The sequence below is a fragment of the Dendroctonus ponderosae genome, unplaced genomic scaffold (assembly GCF_020466585.1).
Source record: "Dendroctonus ponderosae isolate FM_Combo_2020 unplaced genomic scaffold, Dpon_F_20191213v2 Dpon_F_20191213_1, whole genome shotgun sequence".
In the NCBI taxonomy this organism is placed as follows: Eukaryota; Metazoa; Arthropoda; class Insecta; order Coleoptera; family Curculionidae; genus Dendroctonus; species Dendroctonus ponderosae.
This window is the reverse complement of record NW_026017110.1, coordinates 17489444-17501645: the sequence shown is the minus strand read 5'-3', so window position 1 is coordinate 17501645 and position 12202 is coordinate 17489444. Positions and strand designations below refer to the sequence as shown.

Genomic DNA, 12202 nt, shown 5'->3' with positions numbered 1-12202 from the left:
AACTTGTTACAGCGTTTTCTTGTTTTAGTTGTTGTAAAATTTTTGATGTTTTGTCCTCCTGGTTGGTTTTGATTAGGAAGTAATTATCTTGTCTGATAATCACATCCTTGTTGTTGGGGTTGAGTTCCTCCCACCTGATTGCAAGTTGGACTCTGGTGATGGTCGACAATGCGTTCGCTGTGAATGTGTGCGAATACGTGGGAAATCTTGTTGATGTTGTCTTGCTGTTTGTTGTTTGGTTTTTGTTGGTTGTAGACTGATAGTCCAAAGCTATTCGTTTGGCCTCAGGTGTTGGCGTTGTGGGGGTTGTGGGGGTTGGCTGGGTTGGCTGGGTCGTCTTCGTTTTTCTGCCCCGTTTTTTCGATTGTGGCTTTTTGAACCCACCATCCTGGGAGGCATAATCCGATTCGGATTCTTGCGAACTCCCAGGGTTCATCCTTTCGTTTGAATTCCACTCGTATATTCTCGTTGAACGATAAATGCGGTTGTTTATATTTGAAGAATTATTCAAATTCTTTGCGCGATGTGTAAACAACTTTGCTTTAAATATGCAAACACGTCTTATCACCACGAAGCTCGGTTTAAGACTCTTTGCTCGAATATTCTGTAATTTGAACAAAAAATTTAGAGTGATTAAAAGCAGTTTTTGACTGAAATTATTTACTGCTCAATTTTATTGATAGTAAAACTTTTTATGGAATTTAGTAGAACAAAGAAATAATAGTTTACCAGGTTTAAGTTTAAAAACAATTTTTCGTTGTTTATCCATAACTTTCACATATAAGATGTAAATATTTTTATAATAGTGAAACGAGTTATTCAGCAAAGTGTTCGAATAAATAAAAACTATATATTTTCACATTTGTATAATAACCATACTATTTAAAAAAAAACAATGTTATTAGATAAAGATGGATACTTAACTGGATTAAAAACAATTAGAAAATATATAACTGTGTATTATTCTATATTGTAAATTATAATCAAAGCCGAAAGACAAATAGTAAATAAAGTTTCTCCATACATACTTAATAAAATCAATTTTAGTTTTTTAGCAAAGACAATTAAGCAACGGACCGAGTATTTTCTGTTCCGGGCAATTTTAATACAAATTTAAATATTCTATTTTTTTTTTCTTTAATGAAATATGATTTCAGAAAACAGATGACGTCTATCGATTTGCTATTTAGCCGTGTCCTTAGTTCATTCACAAACGTCCCCGAAATAGAAAATACCCTCTCACTTGCATCCGAACTAGGCTTAATCGATTTTAAAGCCTGATATAATAATTCTGATTTTTTATCATTTTATTTGTACCTTCTAGGGTCAAAAACTCTTTTCTTAGAGTTTGAGTAGAGGTAGTCACTTCTTCCGGTTCCTTCAAATATTTATTAATTGTCACTTACATAGCATTTTTCAATAAAACATTGTCTGGCTCTTGAATATCGCTTTCATCACGTTTTTGAATATAACATTCTTCCCCTGTAGAGTAATCTTTATATAATCTTGATAATATTTGTCCGGATAACTTAATAATGTTACTTTTCGTTGCTAATGGAAGGAATTTATTAGAAGATTTAGTTAAAACAGTTTCAGAATTTTGTAAATAAAGATTAAGTGTAACTAATACTGTATCTCTTCTATCTTTAATCCGTGCCTTTATCGCGTGTAATAATTTCTGACTAATTTCGGATTTCAAATTTTGTACTTCATCGAGAAAAAGTTCAAATATACCTTCACTTGTTAATAAATTTGAGTCTTGTCTACCTAAAGCTTCGGCTGCTAATTTTATCGGAACTTTAAAACTTTAAGTAAGTTTTTAGTTTCTCAGAAACGAGTTTTAACATCGTTTCAGCATCGCAAGTACTTGACATCGGAGCTAATCCTAAATTAAAATCTTTTTCAAGTTGATGTACGCTAATATTTAAATATCTTCGATTTCCTTTACTAGTACATTCATTTATAGTTTTTGAAAATATTTGCCCTTTATTCTTCATATAATTTAATTCAATTATAGTTTCATTTTTTATAGTTTCATAAAACTTATAAATAAGATTCATAACTCTAGAATTATTTTGTCGAAAGCAATAATTTCGTTGTTGCAATGGCACTCGTATGAATGAGCTATTTGCTATGCAATTAATAAATAGTCCATCCAATACAGCAACCTTTGATACAATTTCTTCTAAACTAGTCCTTTTCACAAATTTAACAAAAGTTAAGAATGTTGTTTGTGAACTCGGGCCGGCATCAGATGATTTTTTCTCGGTTATTTCATCGTGCACTGTTTTCAAATGATTATGTAAACTGCTTGTGCTTGATTCTTTGCAAGTAAGCATTTTATTGCAATAAATACAACGGGCTTTTTCTTTTTCTCCTTTTTTGAAATAATTCCACACGTCTGACAGTTAGGACTACAAAAACAAGAAAAAAAAAATACAAATTTATATTTTTATAATATTAAAATATGTTACCTACTTACATTTTGTATAATATCATCTATATCAAATATCGATCAATGCACTGAACCCTGAATTTATGAACTGTACATAAAGAAACCAGAAGACAGAAAACTGATATAAAATCTAAATTAATTCATCCAATAGACAAAACACACCGTTTCTTGAAATCATATCGGACTGATATGATTCCAAGACCCAATCATGTGTTTTCATTCATAAACAGTGTTTTCATCACTCTGGTACATTTGCACAGAACACCTCTGAATCTTTACATTTGGCTACATTTGTCATTTTCAAGTTTTTTAAAGTGTTATTCATACGTTGAAAACCGACATTTTCTACTACAAACCGGTTTTCGAATTTCATAATTTTCTCCAAAAACCAGGTTTTTAAAACCGGTTTTTAAAAACCGACAAACCCTAATTCGTACACATGTGGGAGATGACGCTGATTAAACAATAACTGCCACAATTTTTTATTGTTTTTTTAAATAGTTACTTTTATATAAGTTAACGATAATCAGTTAGTTGACAAATTAAAAGAAGTGAAATTGGGAATTAATTTATTGATTTAGAAATAAACAGCGTTTTCGAGCAGCTATGACTTTTTATAAAACTTGAAAGGTATAAATAATGAATTTGATAAGCCTTAAGGTTTCTGTAGGACAAGAACCTCGTATTGCTTGTATGCAATTTCCTTCCCACCAAACGCGATGTAGCATGTTTTGTGGCTTGGATGTACCTGCAAAATGTTCACAATATTAACATCAATTGCATAATTTTTTCGATAAAAAGGTTTTTATCGCTTTGCTTACTTTTCCCACCGTTTGGGATCCCTGATGTCGGACCCGTCCAATGAACAATTCTTCTCCACTCGCAGTCTTTCCTCCTACCACTGAATGTACAGGTACATGTCCATCTTCTGCTGGAATCCATTCAAAGCGCTGTTCACAAAGAACCTATGGACAATGTTTTTTTAGCAATCAACAGAAGCTATTTAGCAATGTCAAGACAAACTTTTTATTATGTAAGAAAGATACCAATTCTCAAAACTGTTCTATAGATAAACTACAATGGATTAAATTTGAGTTTTTTCAGATTCAAGAATATCGCCGGCCGACGTCTCGCCAGCTTTAAGTGCTGGTATCATCAGAGGGAGTTGACCTGTTGAATTACCAGGAACGTAAAAAACATTGAAACTACACTAATGAAAATATAATTGGTATTCCTAGAGTTTAACTCGAATTCACATAAAAGAAATACACTTGTGTAGCAGAGTCAGATTGGGAAAAAATAATTGAATAGAAAATTTGCAATATTAATTATTCAGCATTAAATTGATGAAAAGTAATATTTCAGAAATAAAAAATATAAGAAATATAAAGGAAAAAACTAGGGATCTGATTAGCGCTGAAATGATAATGACATGTGGAAAGCAAGAGTTCAGAGGTTCATAAAAATGGACAATATTGAATTAGGCCGTTGTACTAACTGAAGAAAAAAAAAACAGAAAATTTGTAAACACACACACACTCACGTGAACAACAATAAAGCGTAAACACTATTAAGTAAGTTTAACTTCATATTTGCCAAACATTGAATTAATACTTTGAAACAATAGAAAGTAAAATTATAATTAACGTAAAATTTATTCGGGAAAAGAAATAAACCTAGTTAGGAAAATATATATAATACTTTAAGTGAACCAGGGATATACAAGATCGATGGAATCAAAGCGGATTAAGATAAATTTGTGACAAGCATTTGTGTATTTTAGAAAACGGAATTGTGAAAAATGGTAACCAGTAGAATTAATATAGATATGTATTTCCTAATTATAAGAACAAAAATAATTGAAAATAAAAGCTAGACAAAGTACCTAGAATTCAAAATGAGGACCTGCTCTTATAATTTTAATGTCAATTTTTTCTGCTTGTGCACCTTTGCTTACCACATTAATAAAAAGCATTTTCATCTGTTTTGAATATTTATACGTTGATAACAAGAACCTTGTATATTTAACATGTAGTAAAAATATGTTTTATTTCTAGTCGCAATTTTATCAGGGCGTATTAAATGAAGTAGTTTGTCCAGTTTTCTTTATTGTAAAAAGAGGAAACAAACATGTAAATCGTACAAAAAAACAACCCGATAAATGTGAATATTAGGTGTTTTATGTCCACCGTTACGTATTATTTTGTAATTAACTTTTCGTTTAAAATGTATAGTTGTTGCTTATTTGAATACTATTTTGGACGTTTTGAATTTCAATTTGGCCTCAAAAATAAAAACCAGGACGGATTTCAAAATTCTTACACGCAAATTCAAAAAGAAAGTCAATAAAAACAGTTAAAAAATAACAGTAATCGGATGAATTATAACTGAAAAAACGGATTTTTAACGGGTGGTAATTACCAGTTCAGAGTGCGAAGGAATAAACTTTATTAATTGATATCTAAGTATTCAGCTTAACGACCGACTTGAAGGTAAATGTTTTTAATTGATTATCTTTGCAGCGGTGAAATGCTTTTGACGTTATATTGAAAATATTGCTGATTTAGCTACTTTTTTGCATTATTTTTTAATCAAACTTGTTTATTTAAAAACTTATCCCTTTTGAAGGTATTGTAGTGTGAAGAATATTTAAGTAGGTACTACATATGAATGTTTCTGCTTGGAGATAGTCTTAACTGCGTATAAAGTTGTTTTATTTCATAAAATCCAAGTAAAAAACTAAATAGAGTATTTGTGAAATGCTGACAATGATGCAACTTCAGATGGAATATCTATTGATATACTTTCACTGGAAAACAATATAATCCATCGTAATCCGAGTAAATGCGCTTTTAATCGGCAATTTCCAACGTTATTACAAAATTGGTATTCAGAAGATGGATAAATATGAAAAAATAAAATAAAAACCTTAAATTTGTCGACGGAAATTTCTTTGCCTCCATAAGAAATGTAAGCTACATGCTTCGAAGGTATCACTTTGGCTGGAAGCCAGTCTCCATTAAAAAAACTTCGTCCTACATAAATGGGAGCTCCATCAATATCCGTTCCAGCAGGTACAGCAGAGGAAGGAAAGGAAGCTCCTCGAGTGGTAATAGTTACCCAATGATATGCTAACAAATACAATTTAGTAATAAAAAATAAACATAGAAGGTATTGTAAGCGTTGTATTTATTGCAATAAATGAATTTTATTTTTTATTTAGATTATATATTTTTGAATAAAAAGCATCAGTTAACTTATTAGCCAAATTGTTCTAAAATATTTGCGTTAACAATGTAGATATAGAAGTTAATAAGACATCTGTTGGGCAATCCATGACAAAATTAAGTAAACAATTAAAAATATGAATCAATCTAATCTATAAATGATCCATTTGGCTGAAATTGGGCTCTTTACTTCGAATTTCAGTTATTGAAAAATTTGAGAACGAAAATAATGTTAGCTCTAATTTTTTAATATCAGTTTTGAATTTACTGCGACAGTAAAACATCAATGTTTAAGTTAAAAAATGACGGTACTTACGTGCCATGTTTTTATGCAGAAACGATTGTCTCGACTAGCTCATAGATGACTAGCTATATATACTTAAATTGCTGCGACAGTAATAAACCGTTATAAAATTTCCTGGAAAATAAGGCCCATACTGATTATGTTGTATCTAATCAGATAGAACACAGCAAGTTCAGTAAACTTGCAAAAATTAAACGTGCATTTGTTTGTTGCTTTTTAACATTTAAGAACCATTGTTGGTCTTTTTAGGCATTATTTATAAAAAATAATTATTCGATAATTATTAAAAAGTGAAGAAATGAACAATATACACATTTATTTAGCTTAAATATGTCTATCTATATATGCTAACCCGAGAACCGACCGAAAAAATATGATTTATGATATGATAGAACCGAAAATTGTTGATTTGTTTGAATTGTATACTTACTTATCTAGGTAAAAAGTCTCGCAAAAAACTTTGTGTTATAGAGTTTACCTTTATACTATCATAAAGTTACTGCTGTTAATAATCGATCTCACTAATTTTAAACAAACATTTACAAGTATAGAGATAACTAGAAAATGTTTAGAATAATACCAAAAAATCAAGTATAACTGTTTATTTTCAGTAAAAAAAGTCAAAGTACAAGTAAAGAACACAGTAGACCTAAGGTCTCAACACCAGAACTTCGTAGTCTTTGTGTCCTACCTCTTTGCCATCGAAGGGAATGTAGCAAGTTTTGTGACTTGGATGAATCTGAGAAAACATAACGTTTTACCAACTTTTATTTAGTTCCACTATTGTAGATTTAAAGTTCACAAAAACACAAATGTGAAATTTATCTACTAAAAAAATAATAAATAAATAACTACTAATAATAGAGCATGATATGATTGATCTTTAGATTGATAGATAGAAAGATTTCGCAATTTTTTCGATTTTTTTGCATGTGTATGTGGGTTGTAGATATATTTATGCGTAAATGTTGTTTTTAATCTTATAGTGTTCGTTGGGTTCCTCAGCCCCATACGAAACACGTTTGCTTCGGGTGTTTGTTCTTCAAATGCAAAGTGAGCTCTGTAAAATGTTTAGCAACTTATCTAATATTTAATAATGTAGTTGTTTTTAATTCAAATCAGTCTTACTTTGCCAACAGTGTGAGATCCGCGATGATGAACTCTGCCAATGTATAAGTTTTCGCCATCAGAGGTTTTTCCTCCTACTACAGCGTAACTGGGAATTTGCCCTCCATGTGCCGGTTGCCAATCGAAACGTTGCTCGCATAAAACCTGTTAATTAAAAATTAACATTACCCAAACTCGCATGTATAATTTTTAGTGGAAACCAAAAAAAAAACGGATAAACAGAAAGCAGAAGTATTTTTACTAGTAACTTCTTTGTACATTTGTTACACTTTTATGTCTTGTGTATAATTATTAATTATTGCGTTTTCTGATGAGTAAGTCAAGTTTTTTTTCGATGTTCTACATCGATGCGATTTGCTACTTACTTGGAACTGTTGAACACCAATCTCCTTTCCATCAAATGGAACATAGGCAATATGCTTTGAAGGAATCACCTTAGCTGGAATCCAATCTCCGCCATGGAAAGCTCTGCCCACGAAAATTGGGGCACCATCAATATCGTGTCCACCCTGAATGGCAGTGGAAGGTACCACTCCTCTTCGAGCTTGAGTATCGACCCAGTAATAAGCTGAAACGACAATAATCACAGTTTTATTGAAACAAGTGACTTAAATCAGAATGACGAAAAGTCTGCTCAGTAAAAACGCAGTTGATGTAGATTAGAACGAATCGAAAAATGATGCTGATAATGATAGTAAGAAATAAAAAATAAACATGAATCGTTTCGTGAAGAAATGGAAATGCGATGGATCTGATCATAAAGAGTCAACTAATCTAATGTTAAATAGCTGAAAATCTACATTTGATTTTAAATATATGAATATACACATTTATAATACTCAAGCAAGAAATTTTAGAGCACGTAATACTTCAATCAGTTTGAGAAAACAATAATGAATAAAAAAAAATTGTGTGCGTCACGGGACGCTCGACAGAAGTGATAACTTCATAAATTAATAGCAACCATAACATATTGAACTTGTTTAACGCATGATGGCAATAATAATTTTATTTTATAATTTTAGTATTCTTCTTAGTCTAATAATTTATAAATGGATCAGGAATAGGTAAAATTTAATATAATTTCCGTTTGAATGTAAAATATCTTTTTTATTTGCAACATTTAACATTCTTTAACGAGATGTTGTACATATTGTTCTTCTTGGGTTTGTGTAAACTCTTCTTCAAGAGTTTCTGTATTTTTTTGTCGTAATTTCTTATTTGCTTTGTATAATCTTTGACGTTCAGCACTAGTTCGTGGTTGATGAAAGCTACTTTCAGTTGATCTATTACTTAATGCTCCTTTTTTAGCACAAAACCGTTTTTGGCGTTCAGCATTACTTAATACTTTTCTCATTATAGCATGTTTTTGTGACTGCTCTTGTGTATGTTGTTCATGAACGTCTGCTACAACTTGTATCTGAATAGGACTAAAAAATCAAATTAATTTGGGTGATTGGAAGACGTTCTATCTGTTTAAAATAGACGGTAAAACGAGGAAGAGCTATAGAGACAGGATACACTTGACACACTATATGTATACATAATGTAAGCCATCGCGCGTATGTTCAAAAAAAAAATTCTAACTGAACTAATCCAAGGCTAAAAAAATTAAACTAAATTGAGAAGATTTAATCATAAAGGAATCAAATGGTATATGAAGGAAAAAAATCCATTTTGATGCGTGGTAAACACAATTAATCATAGAAATAATATAGAGAATTGAAACTAACCCTTAATAAATTCGTTTTACATATTTTGCAACTATAAGCTGAAGGGAGATTCGTATCGTCTTAACATCAAGAATGCGTTGCAGGATAGAAAATAAGAAGACGGAACCCATGTTTTCTGAAATGATCGAGGTAAACTCAATTATTTTTTCAATTAAATTCAAAACATATTTATTATATATTATTACAAAACAGTAATGATGTTTATCATTTTATGTTAAATATGAAAGATTACAAAATCTAAATATTGATAATTTGTTGTCACAAAATATAATAACAAATAATAGAACATATTATTGCATTAAAACTTCTCTTGATACGAATTTGCGTACACAATCAATCAGCCGATTTAAAATAGGTCCAACAGTTTTTCAACAACAGTTTTGCAACAGCAAGTTTTGCACAACATCGATTAAATGTTGTTCTTAAAACAATATTTAACAGTGCACGGCAATGTGCAATCTCATTTGCAATGATAAATACCCGGTCGTTTGAAAATTTTCAAAAGTTTGTAATACATTTTTCTGCAAATTGATCGACGATCCGCATTTGTTTGCACTTAAACTGCTTTAGTGTGTATAATTGTGCGTGTATTTTAATTGGAAATTTAAAAGAAGGCGAAACTCGAACAGGCATTTAGTACATGAGCACCCTTCACCTAGTATTTGCAGTATCTGCAGCTTCTCCCTTGATAACTTGTTGATTCATTGTTATCAGCGTTATAAAATAAACTGCACCGAACACAATAAGATCACACTTAATAATTGATAAATCAAAATAACTGTCAGTTTAATAACGCAATGTATATTTGAAAAGTTTATCAGATCTACAGATGCACCCGCACTAAGAGAAAAATGTCGAATTCAAAGTGCATATGTGCGTACCAAGCCTCAGGCGCGAAGAGGGCGGAGTGGGAGCCGCCGTGACCGAGAAAAATCGGTTCACCCTCCCATAAAAAGTTATCACTTCAAAACTTTGCAAAGTTTAAGCGTCTCAGGACCGGTTCTTTGGTAAATAATTCCTATTTTTGAATAATCTATTTGGTTTAAACTACTCCCCTTGTCTGAGCAACAAATTATATCAACTTACTCAAGCACTCAGGAACATAAATTCGGTAGCGCGGCAAAACTGGCAAAAATTAACAAAATTATTTATTGCACAACATACGTTTTTAATAGCTATTGGTCCCTGGAAAATTTTCTTAAAATAGCTCCATGCGATTTGAAGAAACTTATCAGTTTGCATTTTTTAAATTAAATTTCAACACCCTGTAAATCCGTAACGAAGCATCTTTGGGCAATCGTTTATATAGAAAACTAGGGTTGTTTTCGCCCCTAGAGTACGTGGCTAAAATAATGCCGTTTCCTCATGAAATACCTTGAATATAAAAATCCTACATAAATATTTAAGCATTTTATTTTACTTTAATCCGCTTAGATTCCTATAGTACATATCAGCAAAAACCTTACCGGCCATATTTGTATTTGTCACTAAATCACTATGAATATTTTACTAACTGTTCTAATAAATTTCCTGTTCCCTTTATATTAAGTTATATTATCTTATCTATTCAAACAAATCAGTCTGTCAAATCTTGTATGTTTTTATTGTTTGCTTAACTAATCCCTGTATAGTTCGATAATGTATTGGAAATTACATTCTGATAATACTTGTGTCCTTAGAAATTGGGAAATTGAGTCATTTTTATTTACTTGGTGACCACTTCAGTACCAAGTGTGCATTTTCTTTCAAAGTTATCTTATTCCAAAAGATGTTTTTTTCAGTTCAGATCCAAAATGGTAAAGTGCTATGTGCGAAAGTTATTCTTGCATATACTTAGTAGGTATAATATATTTTATTATAAACATTCATTTTCAACATCTTAGTAGATAGACATCTAAACTTTTCAGTTCACTTTCTTTATAAAGTTAAGAAAAATTAATTGAATAGCAAGAAATGCTCGTTTTTTTAAAGATGTTATATTATCTAGTATTCAGATACGAAAAATAAAAGTTGTGCACATTTTTGCTTCAATTATTACATCTTTTACGTTAAAGAGTATAATTTTTGTTTTCAGCAATATTTCAAAAACCGTCCAGAATTTTTGCAAAATTGTTTTTGTAATGTAATAAAAAAATTACAGAAAATATTTTTTAGATGTATTTGCTCAAAAGTACCGTCGTTCTGGGTGGTCGGACGATTTTTTCATTTTTTTCTTAATAAAAGATATAATTTTGAAGACAATTTTGAACAAAATAATTTAAAGTATTCCATATCTCCTTTGTCGAATTACATAATAAAACAAATACATTTTTCATTCCCCCTAATTTTTTTTTAGATAAAGGGTGTCGGCCTTCCCCGCTCTACAATATGCGGAGTAAAGGCGGAAGACCATTTATTAAGCATTAAAAATGGTCTTAGCACCTAGTAAGAGGCGTATTCTTATTCTTATAAAGTTTATCTTCTTCTTATGAAGTTAGGCACTGTCCGACATGTTTATTTGTTTTGATTATTTTTTTCTTATCGTGGAAGGTGGATTTTGGAATTTTATAATTCACAGCAGTCTTAAGCTTAAAATTAACTTAAACTTTTTCTGCCATTGTAGTTCCTAAAATTAATACCGATTTTATTTTTATACTGCCTAACCATGGCGTCCGCCTTCACCTCTATAAATTCACTTTTTACAAAAGCGCAATTATTTAAGACATAAAACAATATTTTCTAATTAAATTGCCATGCGTTTACAAATAATAGAGCACATCAGAAGAAATAACTCATTTTGATTTTTTCTTTTTAGTATTCTCTTGCGTACAACAGTCTCTTTTATAGTTTTCAAATCCCTAGAAAAAGATACAATTCCTAAAATCCTCCTGCTGCGAATTTATCTAGCGAAAAAGTACACTTCTAACGACAATATGAGTGTTGGGTACTTTTTTAAGCAGTGCATCAAATGACCTTGACGAAAATATTGACCAATTTTCTGATGTTTTTACTGCGAAACCAACAGTCTGAGTTCGCCCCCATATTCCAACTTCACCCTGAATGCACATAAGGTAGTACATTGATACGAACGCTGACGCATTATTCCAACAACTTTTAAAAATAAATATTATTTGATTACTCACTTATCTACTCAACTATAAGCTTATCTTATTCCTATGTCGTCTTAATTACACTATCCATAATCATATCGCCATTGAGCCATTAAGCCAGTATTTAAAAAACTGACTGCTTCCTTGCATAGACCGCAATATCGAAATATAATAATAAAAACATCTAAATTCTTTAATGGAGGTACTTTAAGGTACTTTGCACTGACCAAAACCTAAAATTCTGTTGTTAATATTTATCCCTAATA

The 12202-nt window shown here is 30.8% G+C and overlaps 3 protein-coding genes across 3 annotated transcripts in view; all 3 read right to left on the bottom strand.

Moving 5' to 3' along the window:
- The window catches only part of LOC125502522, a gene marked incomplete at its 3' end in the record, with an annotated part of 853 nt that extends 205 nt beyond the window's left edge, over positions 1–648 (bottom strand). The window contains 1 exon segment of the mRNA XM_048660960.1: positions 1–648. Coding sequence (XP_048516917.1) covers positions 1–436 — 436 coding nt within the window.
- A 2359-nt stretch (positions 649–3007) lies between these two features.
- Positions 3008–6560, bottom strand: LOC109541431 (natterin-3). The gene is made up of 4 exons (XM_019910289.2): positions 5999–6560; positions 5384–5586; positions 3277–3420; positions 3008–3203 (listed from the first exon to the last, which is right to left on the bottom strand). Exons 1-4 carry the CDS (start codon positions 6003–6005, stop codon positions 3111–3113), a joined length of 447 nt encoding a protein of 148 aa, XP_019765848.2. The 5' UTR covers positions 6006–6560; the 3' UTR covers positions 3008–3110.
- Positions 6561–6573: 13 nt separating this feature from the next.
- Positions 6574–10406, bottom strand: LOC125502523 (natterin-4-like). The gene is made up of 4 exons (XM_048660976.1): positions 10314–10406; positions 7480–7682; positions 7115–7258; positions 6574–6725 (listed from the first exon to the last, which is right to left on the bottom strand). The coding sequence occupies exons 1-4, from the start codon at positions 10318–10320 to the stop codon at positions 6636–6638; spliced, it is 444 nt and encodes a 147-aa protein (XP_048516933.1). The 5' UTR covers positions 10321–10406; the 3' UTR covers positions 6574–6635.
- Between the last annotated feature and the right edge of the window lie 1796 nt (positions 10407–12202).